The sequence below is a fragment of the Thermobia domestica genome, chromosome 8 (assembly GCF_964235325.1).
Source record: "Thermobia domestica chromosome 8, izTheDome1.hap1.1, whole genome shotgun sequence".
NCBI lineage: Eukaryota > Metazoa > Arthropoda > Insecta > Zygentoma > Lepismatidae > Thermobia > Thermobia domestica.
This window is the reverse complement of record NC_137461.1, coordinates 161,957,965-161,982,724: the sequence shown is the minus strand read 5'-3', so window position 1 is coordinate 161,982,724 and position 24,760 is coordinate 161,957,965. Positions and strand designations below refer to the sequence as shown.

Here is a 24,760-nt window from a genome sequence, read left to right as displayed (position 1 = left end):
TTTTCATCTGTAGATGTATTTTTTCACGCAAATTTAAAACTGGTGTTCTGAGATTCTGATTCTCAATTAATGGGTTTCAAATTATAGAAAAAAGTGTTTATAAGCTTTAACATATTGTTTTATAGTAGAACTTTATTATAAAGTGTTATTTATATGAAATTACTAAACAGTAACTACTATGCCACACTGCAACTTCTACCCTACATCCATCAACTTTTTATGAATAGTAACGTAAATTTTATCTTGAAAAGTAAACTATTCTTAGCACGTAATTATTTTATTTATACCCGAAATTACAAATTTGTACATATTTAATGCATGATGTAATTGGTTATCCAACAATAATTTAATGCAACTGACAATATATATACACAAAATGTTCAGTCAGAAACCAACAGTCCAATCAAATGATGATTCCTGTGTGTGACTTATATGATGCATTTTTCTGTACATTATTGAAGAATCACGTGGGTAACGAGTGAAAAAAGAAAATAATTACCGATATTGGAAGACAACTGTTATTATTGTTGTCATCTATTTCTTAAATAAAGAATAATGAACGAACGACATACCAAAGAGTTATTCCTACTCCACACCTTACTGTGTTGTAGTTAGTCGAAATACTATTTTTAAGGCTCATTTTTTTAAACATTAGCACTGTAAATAATCCTAACGCATACACATCTAAAACTGGTAGTAATAATGTATTATAAACATAAATACTAAAGGTATTTCGCTTCCACCTTTTGTAACTCACCTCTTCTTTTTCTCCTCATTAGAAGATATGTCTTCAAGAAATCCCTGTTGAGAGATAAATTTCAGTCGTAACTCAAATTCTCACTGTGCATTCGGACAGGAATTAATCTGTAACGGCTGGGAATCTATCTCTTGTAGGATTTTATACATCCTCTTAAATCTTCACTGGCAACTATCAACATACAAATTCTCAAGTAACACTAGCAAAACACTCACCTTTTCCTCAAATTCTCCAAACAGACTATTTTTGAGCACATTTGTACAGATTCTTCACCATAGAATAATCGATATAAGCAGAACAACAGAATTATATATATAATCAACCAAATTGACTTGTTAGGAACTTGTAAACAGACATACAATGTGATCGCAGGCCAAGGCTGAGATCAGATATCGGATCATTAGCCGCGAACACAGAATAGCTAAAAATCCAATAAAGTTATAGAAATAAATTATATTTAAACATGTGCACAATTCACACGTAATATCTTACACAAGAAATACTAATATTTGGTAATATACTTAAAATTGAAAACTCTACAATTCTATCCCATCTTTTCTACACTTACAATATATATTGCATAGGGTTGTATCCTAAAAAAAGCGAGGCAGGGCAATTTCTTTTCCCTATTTCAGGAATAATTGAAGATTTGAGGCTTGACGGACGTAGCAATACTCATTAAGAGTATACCGTACAATTAAATATTAATTTTACTAATTATAAAAATATATACAATCGAAGAAAGCCCACAGAATGTATTTGCCAAAAAATATGGTTCTAAAGCAAAAATTCAGAAGAAAAATAATTTTCTAGAGAATCTCAATTACTTATAGAAAGACTATGAGAAAAATATAAACAACACTCAAACAATTTAAACCTATATAAGGAACTTAAAAATTAATACCATGTACCAGGCTTAAAGCTACTCATGATGTCGCCAACGCCACCTATATGATCATGATGCCAGTGAGTTACAACTATCTTCTCCAATTCTATATTTTCCTTACTGAGAACATCCTGCAAATATCCTATATACTGTGGTCTATCATTTTCACCAGTATCCAGTAAAATTCTCCTGCAAATAAATATAAGCACATTTAGTTTTTACATTTTTTTTTAAAGATTCCGCTATGTTGTTACAATGAGAATATATATCAGCATTTTTTAAAGTTTGCTACACAAAATCACAGAATTGCGATGCAAACGAAAACTTTCATCGCAAAATGTGTTACATCTATGATTATAATTTATTACCGAAGTGAGTTATTTTCACTCACTCACTCTCTCTCTCTCTCTCTCTCTCTCTCTCTCTCTCTCTCACACACACACACACACACACACACACACACACACACATACACACACACACACACACACACACACACACACACACACACACACACATATATATATATATATATATATACATATATATATATATATATATATATATATATATATATATATATATATATATATATATATATATATATATATATATTGGGTGTTCTAACAATTGCGTCCACGGACAGCAGAGCGCTATTCTTCGGGTCAATATAAAGCGTTTACCAAATGTTATATATAGTATACTCTCCGGGCCTCCTTTAGCCACTATGGGGAATAAAATTTTCACTATGTGGCAACATCAAATATTAACTTTAGAATTTCTCTACAAATCCATGAAGCAGTTACACTGATTCGAATGCTAATAGATAGTGCTAGTTGTAACGTCTATCAACTTTAACTGCTATGTAGAAATAATCGATGTAACTATTTGATGGATTGATTGATCTCCTCCATGGTTCTTTATTTGCGACATTGCCACATAGTGCAATTCGTGTCTCCGGACAAGGACCCGAAAGGTATACAATTATATATACTTTTCACTTTATTTTGACTTGTAGAATAGTGCTTTGTAATCCGTGGGCCTCATCTTTAGAACATCCGATATATATATATATATATATATATATATATATATATATATATATATATATATATTACGAGTATAGTATACGATACTATACTGTACAATATATACAGGGTGATTCAATAAGAACGTACCAGGCCTATATCGCAGCTAATACTCCACGTAGAGCCTTCAAACAAAAAATTGCATTACCAAATCGTATATGTAAAATGCAATAAAAATAGTAGCGACACCAGTGGCGTCTCATGAATACCTCCAACGGGGGCCAACTTCAAAATTGAAATGGATAGTGGTATAACTGTTGGAATCGTTCGAAAGGACATTAAATGTCATGCAACTTTTAGAGGACAAACTTTGTAATATCCTTTCCCATTTAGGCGCGGGAGGCGTTGTTGCAGACTTGTATCTAACTACCCGTACCAGGCCTATATCGCACCTAATACTCCACGTAGAGCCTTCAAACAAAAAATTGCATTACCAAATCGTATATGTAAAATGCAATAAAAATAGTAGCGACACCAGTGGCGTCTCATGAATACCTCCAACGGGGGCCAACTTCAAAATTGAAATGGATAGTGGTATAACTGTTGGAATCGTTCGAAAGGACATTAAATGTCATGCAACTTTTAGAGGACAAACTTTGTGATATCCTTTCCCATTTAGGCGCGGGAGGCGTTGTTGCAGACTTGTATCTGACTACCCATAGCAGGCCTTAATCTCAGCTAATAATGTACATAGAGCCATCAAACAAACAATTGAACTACCAAATCGTATGCGTATAATGCAATAAAAATAGTAGCGACACCAGTGGCGTATCGTGAATATCTCCAACGGGGGTCATCTGCAAAATTTGACATGGAAACAGGGGTTGATTGTGCCTCCATTGAAACAAGCGCACAATGGGAGAAGCGTCGAGATGAAACACGTTGTCATATTTCTTCCTCGTTGGCAGCAACGCGGTCGCATTACTAGGTGAACGTCAGATGGTGCGAGGGTGTATCCAGTCACACCAGGCGAATGCCGCGAGGGTACGCGCAAACCATGCCCTGGCAAACAACAGCCGACGCCTTTGCAGGATTAACTTGGGGCCTAAGTCAAGGGTAGCCCAGACCCACAATGACGTGGACGCGCGATGTATCTTGTGTGTGTACGTACAATATGAAATATCTCCAAATCCGGGAGCATGTGTTGTGGGATTGTTTGTCGTTCTTTCGAACAGCATACTCATTTATCATTGCCAGTGATTGTGTGGTGGTACTCTTGTAGATCCAGTAGATAACTCGTACATGACCTTGCTCAAGACATAGTCTATGCGGCTTCGAACAGGCGATTGCTGCTATGTCGGACAGAGGGCAGAAGGAGCGATGCTGTAGCCAAAACAGGTAAAAACAAGCGTGTAGAGTAAAAGTGATTAACCTCTACAGTGAGTTAAAGTGGTCCGTGTACTGGACAAAGTGTGGTGCATTGAATTGTACTACCCCTGTGCATTACAAGCTCGTGACGGACGAAAACGAAACTTCCACAAGCAGTGAAACCTCTGTGATTGTGTTGATGTTTGAGTGATTGTAGTAGGAAGTGTCGGTAGTAAATAACATTCATGCGGTATACGAATTTGGAGGCATTCCAAATGCTCAATTTTAGGAGAATGCCGGGAAAATTATAGGGCTGCAGCTCGATTATACGCTGAACGCTATCCACAGCGACAAGCTATTTCCCACAATCTGCTGCGGAGATTAGCAGCACGATTGCAGCAGACAGGCAACATGCGTGGACGCTATGGTGTCCGGAGAAGAATCGTACAAAATGAAGACGTTGCCATTGATGTACTTGCCGCTATTGCAGTAAATCTTCATGTATCTTCGCGGCAGATCGCACGAGATCGTGGTATAAGTCAAGGTAGTGTCCTGCGTATTCTGTGGAAATTACATTTTCACCCGTACCACCTCTCTCTACATCTAGAACTAAGTGATGCGGACTGTAATTTACGGTGAAATATCCCTTACACAGTTGGCAGGAAACCTTAATATTCGTGTACATATATCTACCTTATCAAGAGCTGTGAAACGCTACAATTATCTCCGATATAAGAAGTGCAAGCGACAGCCGCCACTCACTGCGCAACACAAAGAGCGACGTGTGAATTGGGCCAAGACACATGTGACCTGGAAGCAGAACTGGCGTCGTGTCATCTTCAGTGACGAAAAGAAATTTAATTTGGATGGTCCCGATGACTGACGATACTATTGGCACGATCTGCGGAAAGAGGAACAGATGTTCTCTAAGCGACAGCAAGGAGGACAGTTGGTAATGGTGTGTGTTTGTGGGGAAGGGGGGCTTTGGTTATTATGGTACAACAAACCTCGTATTTCCTACATCTCGTATGGGACCAACCACGTACCAAACAACACTTGCAGACAATTTGTTCCCATTTGCCGCGCAAATTGCTGGTCCCGAATGGATTTTCCAACAGAACAATGTCACTATCCATGTTGCTGGAACTACCAGGGATTGGTTTCGGAACAATGGTGTGAATGTCCTTACAATTCCCCAGACATAAACCCGATGGAAAATTTATGGGGAATGTTGTGTCGCTCAATGTACGCCAACGGTACCCAGTACAAGCATGTTCGTGAATTGCAGGATGCCATCATCGCTTCATGGAATCAAATGATGCATGGTAAGGCGTATGAGGCCATTTTGGGGGACCAGGTTCTACCCATGGCCCAAATATTGTTCCCTGATGGTGATGGCATCTACCAAGATGATTTGACACTCTGTCACGCTGCAAACACGGTGAAATCATGGTTTGAGGAGCATGACCAGGAGCTATCACACCTCCCCTGGGTCCCACAATCACCAGATCTGAACATCATTGAGCCATTTTGGTCTGAGTTAGAAAGGCGTGTTCGATCTCATTACCCTCCACCAGCATCCTTTAAGAAACTGGAGCATGTTTTGGAGGAACAATGGTACAAAATTCCACACACCACGATTCAAGAGTTGTATACGGTGCCTTCCATTTCAATTCAGGCAAAAAAAAAAAAAAATATATATATATATATATATAAAATTGTACCATCACCATCTCAGATATTGTTGAAACTTTTTTTTATAGCAACTAGACATGTTTTTAAGAGACCCACATTTTTTTGTTTTGTCGAAAAAAAAATTTCCCGCCAAGTAATGAGCCATCAAAGACGGGGAGTACAATTTATGAATTGTAGAAGACATGGAAAATGGTCAACTTCGGAGCCTCACCATTCGGCTATGGAGACAGGTAGAGTCATAATTCTTGTTGTGGTATGTACATAGGGATATAAATAAACTATATTTTATTATAGTTTGGTTTGGGCATGCGTATCTTTTTGTACATAAATTAACATTGGACAAAGGTGATATGTCCGTGCCGTAATATTTGCAGGACAGAAACTTCAAGGCATCTCATAAATCAGAGGTTCATGCAAAACTTTGTTTTTGTTAATGGAATATTTGATGGAGGTTTTTTTGTTTTTATGTAATGTGCTACAAATGCAAAAACCCTTCGGACATTATCCATATCAGTCAAAACCTGATTTTCGAAGAAAAATGGACATATCACCTTTGTCCAGATACCCATCGAAATGAACATCAATTTATCTGAAAAGTCGAAGTTTGCGAATTTTTTTCGAGCACTTCCGGTTCGAATTTTAAAATTCTGTTTTCACGGTTGGTAAGACCTAGTTACCCGCTTTCCGAAAAAAAATTTGTATCGCTTCTGTGTGCAACCGTTTTGTCGCAAAAAATTCGAGAAATTGTAAAATTTTCAAAAATCGCCATTTTTGGGCGCCATTTTCTTGAAAGCACCATCTTTTAAAATTCTGAAATTTTGTCAGATGGTTCAACTTTACATGAATAATAAACACACAAATACTATTCTCGACCAATGCTTCATGAATTAACTGCAGCCTTTTAAAGTTAGCGAAGTTTCGTTAACTTTGACGTCACAGTTAGCAACACTGGGAACAATAAAAGTGCAATGATTTGATGATGATTGTGGTTCACATTCATTAAATGAAGAATAAAAGGTTTTCTTGACTGTTTTTATTATTATTATTATTATTTTGATCAAGAAGGCTCTCTGAAATAGTAAAATGAACCTCCCCCTACTCCGTTTTCTTAAACCGAAATAATCTGAGGTGGAAATTACGATTACGAAACGCAGAAAATTCAAGTTCACTTACTTAAAATGGTCTTCGGAAACAAAATGTCACTGATTTTTTTTTTATTTTTTTATTTTTTTATTTTTTACATGGACCAATCATTTGCTTTATTTGTGTCTTCTTCGCTAATAGCATGTAACCGTGCAGGTGCTCCAATAGGTGTTGGCTCACTCACAACTCGTCCAGGAGTGGATCTAAGGGGAAGAAACTTTTTTATTTTATATATAAATAAAACCGATCTCAGAGTTTGGAGCTCGTAGCTCTAAGTAGCAATATTACGCCCCCCCCCCCCTTTCCAGAAGTCCATCCTGTATCCGCCCCTGCGTAGCACATTGTCGATAGTCACAAATGCTGAAGGTCCATGTGGAAGCATAAACAACACTTCAACTTCACGTAATTCATGACTTATTCATAATATTTCTGCTACGCACCACTGGTTATCATACCTATATGTATGTAACAGAAGTTCCTTTTTTTGCAGATTTCTTAAATCTACACTTTGAATTGCAGAAGTTCGAGTTTGGGGGAAGCATGAAGTTAGTTCATGGTGACCCGTTACTGCCATAAAAACTTCGCCATTTTCCGAAAGCGAAAGATGACTTCGTTGAATACCAGCTACCGGTCGCATACTTTCCCTTTTTTTCTTTCGGCAGTCGTCGAATTCAGTTCCAGGGAACAAAACGAGAGTAATAGCCGGAGTTTGTACTTGCACTATACTCACGAATTCTTCTGCGGCGCGGTGGCTCAGTGGTAGAGCGTTCACCTCCGGTGCTTGGGGTCCCTGGTTCGATCCCAGATCGCGCCGTGTGGGCTTTGTGGTGGACAAACACCGTGCTTGTGAGTTTTCTCGGGGTTATCCCATTTCTTCTCATAATCACCGTCTCCTTTAGCCTAACCGGCATATGCGTGGGACGTAAAACTTAAAGATTTCATTTCATTTTTTTTCTTCTGCGGTTTTAATACTGAGTATCTGTATTTGCCTAAGATTATGCCGCGTTGCCACATTCTTTACACCTCCCCCCCCCCTCAATAACGTCTCAGAGACCCTTGCATGGCCGGTTTCACTGCAAAACCACTGCTTTATCGGACCTGTCTCCATCTCGAACATCTGAAAGCGATTTTTAAAGTGGGATGCACACTATCAGAAATCACTGACACGGTTTCGGAAATTGTAGACACTTATTTTCTCGTATTCAAACCTTTTTCTATAAAATATATTTTCGCTTTTCTTCGAGTATTTTTAGAATCTTGTCTATGGCTATGAGTACATGAGCCGAATCGTGTGTTTTATCGTCGTTTATTAGAACAAAACTGTCAGTTGTTTCATATTCCGGTGATAACTCTGAATTTCACTTTGCAGAATAACAGCCCAGTTTTCAGCGAAGTCCACATGAAGTAAAATAGAATTTGTATCTTGAAATTTTATACGGTGCTTTTCAGTAGCAATTAATTCTCTTTGGATTTTCTTGATGTAGTCATGAATTACAATTCTTACAGTTAAACAAGCAATGTACGATACGAAAACAGAAAGTGGCACACTTTTTTAACGAGATTATTGTTTTCCCATATGGCATACGTAACACTTTCATTTTCATCAGGATCAATAATTAAAGGTTCCACACTTATTCCTTCCACTCCAGGACATTCACCACATTCTTGAAGAAGACAGTTGTCATTTTCTACGGATTATACTACTAAAGAAAATAGGTCACTTATGACAGCTTCAATACAGGCTGCACCTTTGATTTGTAGCAACGCAGTAGCAGCTTACTTAAAATTTGCACAATACACACTTCCCTCCCAGGTCGCGGACTGGCCCACTGTAGTCGAATACTGTAAAATTCCGAGTGACCCATTTTTATGTTGGGATTGTTCTGTTTAAAAAGTCAGTAAATTTCTTTGGAACGCATAGGAAAACGTTTCGATTTTTTTTAACTTTTTGTTCCTTTTCGATCACTGTAATGACATCGCACTTAATTGAGACTATGTCTGCAGCATTCCAAATCATCACTGAGGTAATAGTTCAGGCTTTTTGTAGATCATCAGAATTTATTGGATGGCCATTTCAAGTAAACTTAAAATGTGTGTGTTTCGTAATCGTAATTTCCACCTCAGATTATTTCGGTTTAAGAAAACGGAGAAGTAGGGGGAGGCTCATTTTACTATTTCAGAGAGCCTTCTTGATCAAAATAATGAAAAAAAAGTAAAAAAGAAAACCTTTTATTCTTTATTTAATGAATGTGAACCACAATCATCATCAAATCATTGCACTTTTATTGTTCCCAGTGTTGCTAAGTGTGACATCAAAGTTAACGAAACTTCGCTAACTTTAAATGGCTGCAGTTAATTCATGAATCATTGGTCGAGAATGGTATTTGGTATGTTTATTATTCATGTAAAGTTGAACCATCTGACAAAATTTCAGAATTTTAAAAGATGGTGTTTTCGAGAAAATAGCGCCCAAAAATGGTGATTTTTGAAAATTTTACAATTTCTCGAATTTTTTGCGACAAAACGGTTGCACACAGAAGCGATACAATTTTTTTTTTTCGGAAAGCGGGTAACCAGGTCTTACCAACCGTGAAAACAGAATTTTAAAATTCGAACCGGAAGTGCTCGAAAAAAATTCGCAAACTTCGACTTTTCAGATAAATTGACGTTCATTTGTTAATTTATGTACAAAAAGATACGCATGCGCAAACCAAAGTATAATAAAATATAGTTTATTTATATCCCTATGTACATACCACAACAAGAATTATAACTCTACCTGTCTCCATAGCCGAATGGTGATGCTCCGAAGTTGACCATTTTCCATGTTTTCTACAATTCATAAATTATACTCCCCGTCTTTGATGGCCCATTACTTGGCAGGAAAATCTTTTTCGACAAAACAAAAAAATATGGGTCTCTTAAAAACATGTCTATCTATTAAAATGCTACAGTACCAATTACGAGTGACCGAGCTCTAACCTATAACCTTAGCTTTCAAAGCTTTGATTTACGGTTATTTGTGATTTCACGTTTATAACAAAGACAAATATTTTTAAAAGAGTGTACTTTAAATAAATTACTTAAAGAAATATTCTTCACAAAGTTTATCCTTTAAAATTATTGTTCAAAGGCCTTTGCCTTTAATAAGCCTTCTCCGAAATAAATGCAAATGAATTGTGCTGCCATCTTTGGAGCTTTTTTAAACTACGTTTATATGTTTGTGGCCAATCCTTTCGACAATGAGATCTCGGAAACTACAGGCTCTAGAAAGATGACGTTTTCACTGATCGATTGCAAATTTCATGTAGATTGTCCAGTTCTAATTGAATATTTAAAAAACATAGGCACTCTTTCTTTATTACATTTTTTAGGGGTACATTGGAAGTGTTGAAATTAAAAAAACTAAAGCATCGCATCCTACGCATTATACATTCCAACATCACACTGTTGTATATAGGGGTTGTATATGTCTCAAGCGTTTGTTTCATGGCCAAATAATAATGGAAAAGGAAAAGGAAGGATAACCATTTCTCCAGTCTAAGATGAACTTTTATTTTGGGAGTGTTTTGCCCAATGAACACCTGTATATAACTGACATTATAATTAATTGTATATATAATGTATTTGCTTATTACATCCTGCATGCAAGAAGAAAGAAAACACTGGTCATACATGAATTAGAAACTCCAACCGGAAGCAGGCTCAAATCTTGCAAACGGTGCGAGATATTGAGAAAAAATAATCGAAAAATGTCTCCTCTTTATGATACCCCTTGTTTTTTTTTAATCACTACGTCTTTCACTTGTGTCTGTAAAGGGACATGTACAGATGTTGTAAGGAATGATAAGGAGATTTATACTCATATGCGAATGATGCGCTGTGTAGAGAGCGCTGGTTTAGCTAGTTGCTATAAAAAAGTTTCAACAATATCTGAGATGGTGATGGTATATGCTCTGCCTGAATTGAAATGGAAGGCACCATACGTCCATTCCACGTCAGATCCAAGCTGTTTTGGACGCAAAAGGAGACCCCACACCATACTAGGTATGATTTTCACACTTTTGCAAACTTTTGGATTTGTATATATAATGGATTTGGATTTGTATATAAACAACTATTTATAATGTATAGTTTTTTCTTCAGATAGAAGGATTCTCTTTTGATCTGATATAGTTGCGATAAATCTTTCCGCAAGAACCTGACGCTTTTCTTTATGTACCTGTCGCTTCTCAATAATACATACCAATCCATTATAAGCTAGATATATATATTACCGGAGAATGGTCGTAAAATTGACCATGTGAACTTCAACATTTCATAGCATATGGAAATACGTAAAGCGCGTCAAAGCGCTTTGCAAATGAAGAACTTCAGCTTACTTTTGTGAAATTAGATAATTAACGAAAACACGAAACTAGCAGTAAAGTTCAAGAAATTTCTTGACGTCCTCAGTGGGTGGTTCAGAAAATTGACCTATTAGTCTTCGCCCACTACATGGTAGTGAAACATATATTTTTTCCGAAATCCGATGTTGCCAACAAAATTCTAACTGGCGACAGTTTTCGGCTGCGATAGGGGAGTGAGAAAAACCTATCTACTCTGTCATTTAAGTAAGATACGGAGTGACTTAAATATTTCGACGAAGAAAAAATAGCCTAGAAACTCCTAATGCTTTGTGACGTTTTCTTATTTGACACTTTCAAGAGAAAATCTTCCTTCTTCCAGTGAGAAGGAACAAACTATATACAAGCAGTGTTCATTTTCTTCTTCCCTAGTTGAGAGTGTGCATTCTTTTAGTTATAAACATGAATACATCTATTGAAAAAGCAGCATGGAATTTTTATCTATAAAATACTCTTAAATTCTAATCAAATATTAATATCCGAAATGTATGCTGAAGTATCCTACTTTCTCATTCACATAATAGAGCATAAGATCAAAATTTTATGAATAGTATATTTTAATTATATTTTACATTTTATTACATTATATCTAATTATTTTATTACATAATTACATTATACTGCATCAACTATTTTTATAAAATTCTACACCAGAGCATAAGCCGTCCTAATTAATTTTCTTTAACTGATTTTTCCTTATGACACCAGAAGAACATTGGTATAATATTATATTTTCTTCTTTCTCTTCCTTATTCGATAAAGATAGGAAAGATGCCTAGTGTTATATACAGACCACGGTTGACGGAAAGTTAGTCCGATAATAAAATAGTAAAACAAAGAGAATTCCGTTCAGGTCCTCGTATTAGAAGAGGAAGAGAAATTACAATTGATATATGTTACTAAAAACGATAAATTTTATTTCAGTGCTAAAAGATCACGACGTAGGAAGGCTTCACACTTGTAGCAGTTCTGCTAGCAATAGCCAAGGGCGTATCCAAGGAAGGGATCCACTGGATTCAGGACCAAGAACATAAGAAATTGTACTTCTTTTTGTAATATACTGTACCTATGTTTTGTCTACACCAGGGGCACACTTAGGAGGGACCTACTCGATCTGGACCCCCTCTGGTGTTTCGATTTCGGACAAAAATTACAGAGTGTGCGCCTGACAAAATACTTAATAACATTATTATTTTATGGGTATTTCTGACACTATAAATCTACTGTCGTCGTAAGTCTTGGAAACTACTTTTGGTATTTCTGAGCGACAAAAAAAAAAAAAAAAAAAAAAAAAAAAAAAAAAAAAAAAGTAGCTGTTTTCTTTGAAATGAAAATGAAATCTTTGAGTTTTACGTCCCACGGTTATGCCGGTTAGGCTAAAGGAGACGGTGATTATGAGAGATGAGTGAAATGGTGGAATGAAGAAAGTGGGAGGAAACGGGAGAACCCCGAGAAAACCCACGAGCACGGTGTTTGTCCACCACAAAGTTCACTTGGCGGGGGCTGGGATCGAACCCGAGACCCCAAGCACCAGAGGTGAACGCTCTACCACTGAGCCACCGCGCCCCCCTGCTGTTTTCTTTATTCTATGGTACATTCCTAATGGTAACAGTGATAAAGAAAACAAATTATACAACCAGAATAATCGTCCAAATATGTATCTTAGTTACGAAGGGAACAAGCAATCGCTATGTCATATTACCATAGTAATGTAGCACCAACGGAAATTCTTCCTTTCGCTCTCCTCTCATTATACTGTATATTGATATTTAATTTCATACAGCTGTGTAGCCATACGATAGTTATTCGACGTAAGAATTATAGAAATTTGAAGCTGAAGAAATTAATATCTACGGCATTTTCGTTGAAAGGATAAAAACATAATTACTAGCACTGCTATATGTAATTACCTCATTAGTTACTTCTTATGAAATAGTTAATGTGAGTGATTTTCTTCCAACGTAATTTCACTAAAATATAATTATCGTATTTTATGTTTAAGCAATAACTGCAGCATAATATGATATAGTTTAAGAAATTGGAACGAAAAAAAATTAGTAGAGTGTATGTTTTATTACATATTGAGAACGTAAATTAAGTAATATAATTCTATATTAATTTTAAGTATTTAAGTAATATATTCTATAATAACAATTATAGATTTTTTTCTTTTTAAATGCGGAATTTCAGAAAACGCTGGAGCATGTGTTCACTTACTTTTACTAGGGAGTTTATATACTAAATTTCATCTCCCTAACATGTCATGAAATACTCTGTTTTTGGCATACATTTTAAACCCCGTTCCTCCATCTTAATGCAATTTGATGACATGACAACAAGTCAAGTGAGTATCGTTTCACAGTGTGCAACTAATAATGTACATTTGCAAAATGTCCCTCAGGATTCGTGTAAAATTGATTAAAATGCAAAGTTCTCCGTAGCCCAATGTGTATTGTACTAATTTTAGCAGCCCATACCGGTAATTAGCATATTTATGGAGCTTCATATATATCCGGAATTCAATTATACACTACTATAACGTTCGGACACAAAACTGCTTTTAGTTTCTTTAGATGTAACTGGATGGGAATATGGAAAACAAATTGGATCAAGTACTGCTTCTCTGACACATGCTACTCACCCCGGCTGCAATCTTGGATCCAGCATATTGGATTCAACTTTCGGTTTTTCCAATGGGGATAGGTGCAAATGATACATCAAATTTATGTATAATTTTCTCGGAATTTCACTAAGGTAGTGAATTTTGCCGTAGTTTGTACCGCTTGGACGTTATTGCATGTTAAATCCTTCCAGGCACTTCGCGAATAGGCATTGCAGAGTAATATCAGTTACACTTACGTTTTTGATGTTGACAAATGAAAACAATTTCTAACTGGAAAAATACTGTAGGCAGGGTCGGATCCAGGATTTTCTGAAGGGGGTGCACCAATAACTACCAAAGTAACCAATCACACTGAAACTCTTCAAAGTGATATGCGACAATATTTTTTACCCCTGACAATGCTGATACATAGTACGGGGGAAGTATTTTAAGGAAGGTCGCAAGTAATGCACAGAAAAAAATGTACTTCTCTCCTCCTGGCTTCAGTTTTCTTCCCTACTTTATAAATGTTATATGTGCCTTCCATTTCAACTCAGGCAAAAAAATATAAAATTGTACCATCACCATCTCAGATATTGTTGAAACTTTTTTTTATAGCAACTAGACATGTCTTTAAGAGACCCATATTTTTTTGTTTTGTCGAAAAAAATTTTCCCGCCAAGTAATGGGCCATCAAAGACGGGGAGTACAATTTATGAATTGTAGAAGACATGGAAAATGGTCAATTTCGGAGCCTCACCATTCGGCTATGGAGACAGGTAGAGTTATAATTCTTGTTGTGGTATGTACATAGGGATATAAATAAACTATATTTTATTATAGTTTGGTTTGCGCATGGGTATCTTTTTGTACATAAATTAACAAATGAACGTCAATTTATCTGAAAAGTCGAAGTTTGCGAATTTTTTTCGAGCACTTTCGGTTCGAATTTTAAAATTCTGTTTTCACGGTTGGTAAGACCTAGTTACCCGCTTTCCGAAAAAAAATTTGTATCGCTTCTGTGGCCAACCGTTTTGTCGCAAAAAATTCGAGAAATTGTAAAATTTTCAAAAATCGCCATTTTTGGGCGCCATTTTCTCGAAAACACCATTTTTTAAAATTCTGAAATTTTGTCAGATGGTTCAACTTTACCTGAATAATAAACACACCAAATATCATTCTCGACCAATGCTTCATGGATTAACTGCAGCCTTTTAAAGTTAGCGAAGTTTCGCTAATTTTGATGTCACAGTTAGCAACACTGGGGACAATGAAAGTGCAATGATTTGATGATGTTTGTGGTTCATATTCATTAAATGAAGAATAAATGGTTTTCTTGACTGTTTTTTTTTTATTATTTTGATTAAAAAGGCTCTCTGAAATAGTAAAATGAACCTCCCTCTACTCCTCCGTTTTCTTAAACTGAAGTAATCTGAGATGGAAATTACGATTACGAAACACACAAATTTCAAGTTCACTTACTTAAAATGGTCTTCGGAAACAAAATTTCACTGTTTTTTTTTTTTTACATGGACCAATTATTTGCTTGGTTGTTGTCTTCTTTGCTAATAGCATGTAACTGTGCAGATGCTCCAATAGATGTTGGTGGTTCACTCATAACTCATCCAGGAGTGGATCTAGGGTGACGATTGCCGCTCCCCCCCAGAAGAAGAAACTTTCTTATTTATATATAAATAAAACCCATCCCAGAGTTTGGAGCTCTTAAAAATAGCTCTAAGTAGCAGTATTACAATCCCCTCCAGAAGTCCGTCCTGGATCCGCCCCTGCGTAGCACATTGTCGATAGTCACAAAACACTTATTTTCACTTCTCTTATGCTCTTCTGGAAACCTGTACCCTGGTGAAGGTTCATGTGGAAGCATAAACAGCACTTAAACTTCACGTAATTCATGATTTATTCATAATATTTCTGCTACGCACCACTGGTTATCATACATATATGTATATAACAAAAGTTCCTTTTTGCAGATTTCTTAAATCTACACTTTGAATTGCAAAAGTTCGATTTTGGGGGAAGTATGAAGTTAGTTCATTGTGACCCGTTACTGCCATAAAAACTTCGCAATTTTCCGAAAGCCAAAGATAACTTCGTTGAATACCAGTTACCGGTCGCATACTTTCCCTTTTTTCTTCCGGAAGTCATCGAATTCAGTTTCAGGTAACAAAACGAGAGTAATACCCGGAGTTTGGGCTTGCACTATACTCACGAATTCTCCTGCGGTTTTAGTGGGGACGCGGTGGCTCAGTGGTAGAGCATTCACTTCCGGTGCTTGGGGTCCCTGGTTCAATTCCAGCTCGTGCCGTTCTGCATTCCACCATTTAATTCATTTCTCATAATCACCGTCTCCTTTAGCCTAACCGTGGAACGTAAAACTTCAGGATTTCATTTCATTTTTTTCTTCTGCGGTTTTAATACTGTGTATCTGTTTTAGCCTAAGGCTATGGCGCGTTGCCACGTTCTTTCCCCCCCCCCCCCTTCCCCACTACCGTCGCAGAGACCCTTCCTTGCATGGCCGGTTTCACTGCAAAAACACTGCTTTATCGGACCTGTCTGCATCTCGAACATCTGAAAACGATTTTTAAAGTGGCATGCAGCACCATCAGAAATCACTGACACGGTTTGGGAAATTGTAGACACTTATTTTCACGTATTCAAACCTTTTTCTATAAAATATATTTTCGCTTTTCTTCGAGTATGTTTAGAATCTTGTCTATGACTATGAGTACATGAGCCGAATCGTGTGTTTTATCGTTGTTTATTATAACAAAACTGTCAATTGTTTCATATTTCGGTGATAACTCTGAATTTCACTTTGCAGAATAACAGTCCCGTTTTCAACGAAGTCCACATGAAGTAAAATAGAATTTGTATCTTGAAATTTTATACGGTTTTCAGTAGCAATTGATTCTCTTTGGATTTTCTTGATGTAGTCATGAATTACAATTCTTACAGTTAAACCGGCAATGTACGATACGAAAACAGAAAGTGGCACAGTTTTTTTTTTTTTTTTTTTTAACGAGATCATTATTCTCCCATATGGCATACGTAACCACTTTCATTTTCATCAGGATCAATAATTAAAGACACCACACTTATTTCTTCCACTCCAGGACATTCACCACATTCTTGAAGAAGACAGCTGTCATTTTCTACGGATCATACTACTAAAGGAAATAGGTCACTCATAACAGCTTCAATAAGGTTGCACCTTTGATTTGTAGCAACGCAGTAGCAGCTAACTTAAAATTTGCACAATATATATATATATATATATATATATATATATATATATATATATACACCACACACACACACACACACTTCCCTCTCAGGTTGCGGACTAACACACTTTAGTCGAATACTATAAAATTACAAGTGACCCATTTTTATGCTGGGATTGTTCTGTTTAAAAATTCAGTAAATTTCTTTGGAACGCGTAAGAAAACGTTTCAATTTTTTTTTTAACTTTTTGTCATTTTTCGATCACTGTAATGACATCGCACTTAATTGAGACTTTGTCTGGAGCATTCCAAATCATACTGAGGTAATAGTTTAGGCCTTTTATAGATCATCAGAATTCATTGGATGGCTATTTCAAGTAAACTTAAAATTTGTGTGTTTCGTAATCGTAATTTCCACCTCAGATTACTTCAGTTTAAGAAAACGGAATAGGGGGGGCTCATTTTACTATTTCAGAGAGCCTCTTTGTTCAAAATAATAAAAAAAAAACAGCCAAGAAAACCTTTTATTCTTCATTTAATGAATATGAACCACAAACATCACCAAATCATTGCACTTTTATTGTTCCCAGTGTTGCTAACTGTGACATCAAAATTAGCGAAACTTCGCTAACTTTAAAAGGCTGCAGTTAATCCATGAAGCATTGGTCGAGAATGATATTTGATGTGTTTATTATTCAGGTAAAGTTGAACCATCTGACAAAATTTCAGAATTTTAAAAAATGGTGTTTTCGAGAAAATGGCGCCCAAAAATGGCGATTTTTGAAAATTTTACAATTTCTCGAATTTTTTGCGACAAAACGGTTGACCCCAGAAGCGATACAATTTTTTTTCGGAAAGTGGGTAACTAGGTCTTACCAACCGTGAGAACAGAATTTTAAAATTCGAACCGGAAGTGCTCGAAAAAAATTCGCAAACTTCGACTTTTCAGATAAATTGACGTTCATTTGTTAATTTATGTACAAAAAGATACCCATGCGCAAACCAAACTATAATAAAATATAGTTTATTTATATCCCTATGTACATACCGCAACAAGAATTTTAACTCTATCTGTCTCCATAGCCGAATGGTGAGGCTCCGAAATTGACCATTTTCCATGTCTTCTACAATTCATAAATTGTACTCCCCGTCTTTGATGGCCCATTACTTGGCGGGAAAATTTTTTTCGACAAAACAAAAAAATATGGGTCTCTTAAAAACATGTCTAGTTGCTATAAAAAAAGTTTCAACAATATCTGAGATGGTGATGGTACATGCTCTGCCTGAATTGAAATGGAAGGCACCTATATTGTTTTGCTTGGTGAATCATTTTCCTTCAACCTTCAGAAAATCTACTTAATCTATTGCTTTTGCAAAGCTCTGGTTTCTCTTAAGCCCCAAACTCTGGTTTCTCTTAAGTGGTTATGTATGTACTTCAGAGAATATTTCGTCAACGATCAATCATATGCACACGGAGCCAGTCCAGTTACATATTCATGTCCAGTTACATCTAAAGAAATTAAAAGCAATTTTGTGTCTGAGCGTTATAGTAGTGTATTATTGAATTCCGTGTATATGAAGGCCCAGAAATATGTAAATTACCTGTATGGGCAGCTAAAATTAGTACAATACACATTGGGCCGCGGAGAACTATTCATTTGGATCGATTTTACACGGATTCCGAGGGGACCCTTGGCGAATGTACCTTGTAAGACTTTCAAACTATGAGAATTCAAGGAGACTAGAACGTATTCTTGGGACACTAAATCGATTGCAAAAAGCTGTTTTATATTTTACTAATTTAAAAACAAATATTTCACTCGTTGTTGGTGTTTTAAAATAAAAGTCGTGCACGAGAAAATGCTTACTTCTTTTAGCGATTCTGTTAACCCTGAGATTTGATTAAATGGGACTTACTGCAGTCTGTTTAATTAATGTTGTTACTTTTATGAATTATTGAAACAAAGTTGAAAAAATGAAATGAAATGAAATCTTTAGTGTTACGTCCCACGATTATGCCGGTTAGGCTAAAAGAGACGGTGATGATGAGAAATGAATGAAATGGTGCAATGAAGAAAGTGGGAGGAAACGGGAAAACCCCGAGAAAACCCATGAGCACGGTGTTTGTCCACCACAAAGTCCACACGGCGCGAGCTGGGATCGAACCAGGGACCCGAAGCACGGGAGGTGAACGATCTACCACTGAGCCACCGCGCTCCCAAAACAAAATTGAAATAAGCAAAATAAATAAATAAACAATTCATTCTTCTTAAGAGTTTAAAGTGATGTATATTTAGTATTTTAAAACACATTCAAGAATAAATTATAATTTATGAGATTTGCATTAAATTAAAGTGAATAATACACATAATTTCTTGCTGTGGATAGAGAAAACAATAAAAATATAATGTACTCTGAAATATTAAAATATTGGTGTGGTAGTATACGTTAAAATCTCTTGTTTCTATTTATTCACTTGAAGTAACACGAAAGGAAGCATCAATCTTTCATTAGCAAGGGGAAAAAAAGAAAGAGACGGAAAGTGACCTCTTAAACCCACATGTGTAAGTCATAAATCAAAGTGAAACAGCGACCAAAACAATGGCAACGTCGTTGGACACATACTAAGGTACAATGTCACTAGTAAGAGGATACTACTGTTCGGACAGCTCCAATTATCACCCACTAAGAGCTTTCTTGTTATTGAGAATAGTTTACTCCCTTTTTTGTCCTTCCATTGTTTCAAGCTCTAAGTAGTTGAGTTCTGTTTATAATTTTTCGAATTAAGGAAAATACACTTGAACCAGGAATAATTTAGCTAGAATATGAGTTAGAAAGTTAATATTTGTGTGAAATAAAGTTTTTGTACTTTTGTCATAAAAATATAGGTTCAGTTTGTGGGCTGGGTAATGTCAATATAGCGTTTCTTGACGTATTATAGATTGAGAACTTAATAAAAAGTGCCATGTGAACACACTGAAAAACAGATACAATCTTAGGTAATCTTCATTCATTAATGTCAGTGATCATTAGAGAAGGCAATCCCTCACTCATCCTGAGTTCGAGAAACGTATGCTTATTAATAAATTGTGTATTAACACACTAACAAAAAAGTGAAATTCTTATACCGGTGGACAATCCTGCTCCCTTTGCATAGGCAAAATGTGAAATGACGCTACTGATTATCGTACGTGTTTGTGTTTGTTATATACAAAAATGTTTATTTTTAATATTTCATGTCACTAAAACAAAAATAAATATACATAATTTCCATTTTCAATGCTGCCAAAAATGCTACACAAAAATTGTAAATTGCTACACAAACAGCAAAATCTAGAAAGAAAAAAAGCTAATATAAAGGGGGGACCATTTATTTTGATACGCCATTGTAATTTTTAAATTAATGGACAAAAAACATTGGAATTTTGAATCATGCAAATATCGGCAGTGGGACATTGTTTGACATCCTCTGTGATAGGAAAGCTTAATAATGTTACTATCTTAACATGAAGTTGTATTTTTTCAAATGGCACTACGTTAGGTTATTACATATTTCAAATCTACATATAAAATGAAAACTGACAATACTATACTTGTCACGCAGTGTTGCAAACTAAAAACACCGCAGTATCACTATATCACTAACATCGAAACACAACAAAATTTTGGTGATTTTTACAACAATTACAACACAATGAAGACGGATGTCGTAATGCACATACACAGTATCTTAATTTGAATACTATGGTCATCATATGACGTATTTCGAACATGTAAAAACGAGGTTACATGGAATTGAAAATTTGACTTTTTTCAAAGGAGTTTATTACGAAAAAGGGTCGAGATAAATATTATATCCAATTACATACATGGTTTCCGATAGACGTAAGGATCATAATGCCCTTTACAGCAATTTGATGTCTCAAACCATTTGGGAGATATGGAAAAAATCTCCCACATGTAAATGTAAATGTAAAATTTTATACATTGCTTGAAATGGTGTATTTGTGGCAGGGTTTGCCCAAGCGGGCCCAGCCCGAAAAAACCCGCCGGGTTTTTTCGGGCTGGACCCGCCTGAAAAAACCCACTTTAATACTCACCTGGGTTTTTGACCTTTTTGTTAGTATATTATTGGTGCAACTAAGGTGATCACATTTAAAGTGATTTTTATCAGATCTTGAACTTTTCTTGGGCGAATTAGATGCTTTCATGTTAAAGTATACAACAACATTGAGCGTTAGACCTATATAAAGTTCTGAATGCACTGAACGGATAAAAGCAGCTTACTTTAGCTTGAGATAATTATAGAACAAATTAATGTATGGATTGTGTTTATAGCCTACTTGAAGTAAAATATGCAATTTTATATTTTAGAAAATACTTTCCGTGAATAGTGTGCTCGCCTACTCGGTGACGTCGGGGGAAGTTATCCCCCATACATTTGACGAGTTTAAGGCCATAGGTGCCTGTACCAGCAGTAAATATGTAAATACATTTGTATTATTTCATACATTTGATGGTAACACAAGTATTCTTACGTAAAACTTTGCTTTCCAACAACAGTAGTGTAGTTCCGTCATTAGTTGCTACTCTTCAAATAAGCATTCTGTAGAATCAACACCAGCAATAGTGTAAAAATCTTGTCAGATTTACGAAGCTTAATGCTCGAAGACTACAGGGTCGTATCCAGAAGTAGTAGGACTGATTTTTTTAAAAAAATATTGAACATTTTGGTACATCGACATAATACTCTTCAAAATAGGCCCCTTGGGCATTCACACACTTCTTCTAGCGAGCCTTCCAGGTCGCGAAGGCCTGCTGGAAGTCGTCCTCCGGGATGCCGTTCAGCGCCCTCGTCGTCGCCGCTTGGACCGCTTGCACCGAGTCGAAACGATGCTCCTTGAGCTGCCTCTTGATACGGGGGAACAGGAAGAAGTCCGGCGGTGCCACATCAGGGCTGTATGGGGGGTGAGGCAACGTGGAAACGCCGAATTTGATCAGGATATCCCTCACAATCCACGCCCCGTGGCACGGCGCGTTGTCATATTGGAGCTTCCATTTCCCCACCAGGTCTGGTCGCACACGTGTGATCAGATTTCGCAGCCGTGTAAGCACTGCTACGTAAAATCTTGCATCTATACTCTGTCCAGGAGGTACAAACTCCTTATTGTGGAAGTACTCGATTTTCGAGGATAATAAGTTGTATATTTTGATTTTATTTTTATGTTTATGTCGCGGAATTGTTAATAAGGTTATGGGAATTTAATGTTGTAAATGTGAAGTAAATGCAAGCTGCACAGTCTGGTTAACGTTTGTGTCAGCAATTTATTGTAAACACTTGTGTATAAGAATGTCATCATTAAGATTCTGGCAATGTAGGAAGGAAATGTTGACAATGTGTCTTTCCTCACATTAGCCAGATTCTAGAAATTGTATAAACTGAATCTGTGGGATTTTATGAATTTCATGAGATTACGGATGTACGGAGAATTGCTTAGAACCGGGAAATCAGAGCGTGTCGAGGATTGCAATTTTGAGTTTTGACACATGGAAGGAATTTGTCTCTCCATGTGAAAACGGTGTTACACGTGCCGCAGCAGACGAAAAAGCAGACGATGGTAGTTGGACCCCGCCAAACAAAACCGGAGGACGAGAAGGTTTTGGAATGAGTTCATGGAGCAGTTCTTGACAGTTCTCAGACAGTTCTTGGATGAGTTCTTGGAGAGTTTGCCGAGATACGACAGCGAATAATTCTTAGAAGTCCATGATCAATTTACCGTGATCATTCTTGGGTTCGATTTTGGAGAATCGAGTTTCATTTAAATATCAGCCAGATGATAAGAGAAGACAGTACGTTGTACTTCAACATATTCTAACGACGCAGAACTTAGGCAGAGATTTGCATTGAGAGGAGCCATTCCTCAATGCCCATTTTCGTCGTCCACCAGCAAGGAGTTTCAACTTAAGGAGCAGAGTTCAACACCAGAACGACGAGGGAATACACCAGTTTAATCCAGGTATGTGTGGCACCGAGTCAGAATTCAAAGCTCAATACTTGATCGTTCTGTACCTGTCTGGCAAATGAATCCGAATATCCGTTATAGCTAACATTCATAGATCTTACAGTTCATTCATAAGATTACAGAAATACAGTGTTTTATTTTAAATGAAGTGGACGTATCTTTATTTGTCTAATCCCCAAATGAGAAACCTCTCGCAAGTTAATTTTATAGTTTGTCCCACTCATTCTAGATGGTGAGTGGTAGGCGCCTAGTAGCACTCAATTTGCATCCCCAATTAGGCACAGAGTGGCTAGGTTGTCATGGTGGAGTATGCTTAGGGTTCGATGCCTAGCGGAGGTTATTTGTAAAGTTCTTAGTAGATCCGATCTTAATCGATCTCAGTTTAAAATTTAAAGAAGTTTAAATGATTTTATATTACGTAACGAAAACCCACCCTTCCCACCCTCTCTACGATGAAGTGTAATTTTAAGTATTGTGATCGTATTTTCTCGAATTAGGTTAAGGTATTAAGTTATAATGTGTAATTAATATAGTGAATTTAAGGTTTTGCAATAAAGAAAAAGTTATCCGATTCTCACGACAAGTGGATTAAGTAGCTCGAATATACGTATTATAATAATAAATAAGGTTAAATAAGTTATAAGTAAATGAGTAACGAAAGTATTCGTACAAGAGCACAAAAAGCGGCAAAAGGAGTGCAGGTCGGTAGCTTGTTTAATATTGCAAGTTCAAGTAAGAAAAAGCAAGAAAGTCCGAAACCAAATTTGAAATTAGGACCCGTCGAGAATTTTCCGTCCAGTCCTATAGCAAAATCGTATACAGAAGAGTTTACATCAATCTTTCCATTTGAAAGTAACGTAATTAGTAATAAGCAGTCGAGTAGTACAAAAGAAGATAAAATGGCGACAGGAGTAACATTTTATTCCGATATAAACAAACTTCCCAGGTTTGACTTGAAGACAGATAGCGATATAATAGGTTTCTTTGATGAGTTTGACGACGCGTGTCAAATGGCAGGCGTGAGTGAGGAAAAGAGAAAAGAGCTATTACCTAGTGTATTCAAAGGTAATGGTAGACAGTGGATGAAGGTATTTTTAAAGAGAAGGAATGTTAGTGAAACCAGTTATAAGCAACTACAGAAAAGCATAATCGAAGAGTTCACACGTACTAATGTGACATTAGATATAGAGGATCGTATAAGAGAAAGGTTGCATCTCGAGGATGAGCCTATAATAAATTGTGTATGATATGCTTGTTTTGTGCGAAAGGTTAGACGCCAACATGAATGACAAAAAGAAAATAGGAATAATTTTAGGTGGTCTTCAACCGTATTTCATGGAACGTGTAGGTACAAATTCATATTCGACAATTGATAAATTTGTAGAGGATCTGCAAAAAGTAGAGAAGAATAAGTGTAAAGTAGAGAAGCGCGTTAAACGGGAAAACGGAAAGGTTACTGTTAAAGACCTGTTAAAGAAGATGAGAGAGCAAGTAGAAGAGGAAGATAGCGATGTGGAAATTGATAAGTTGTTGTTAAAGAAAGAGATTAAAAGTAAGGAAGACGTGAAAGTTAAGCAGGAACCAACGAGTATTACTCAATTGAGTGAGCTA

General features: G+C 36.4%; 1 protein-coding gene across 2 annotated transcripts in view; it reads right to left on the bottom strand.

Annotated features, from left to right (window-relative positions):
- Positions 1-24,760, bottom strand: part of LOC145693324 (endoribonuclease LACTB2) — a 102,341-nt gene that overhangs the window by 59,478 nt on the left and 18,103 nt on the right. The window contains exons 2-3 of one of the 2 annotated variants that reach the window (XM_081769210.1): positions 1,662-1,832; positions 758-801 (exon numbers count right to left, since the gene is read on the bottom strand). In XM_081769210.1, coding sequence (XP_081625336.1) covers positions 758-801; positions 1,662-1,832 — 215 coding nt within the window. The remainder of the gene's footprint in view (positions 1-757; positions 802-1,661; positions 1,833-24,760) is intronic. The other variant, XM_081769212.1, reaches the window with a different exon arrangement.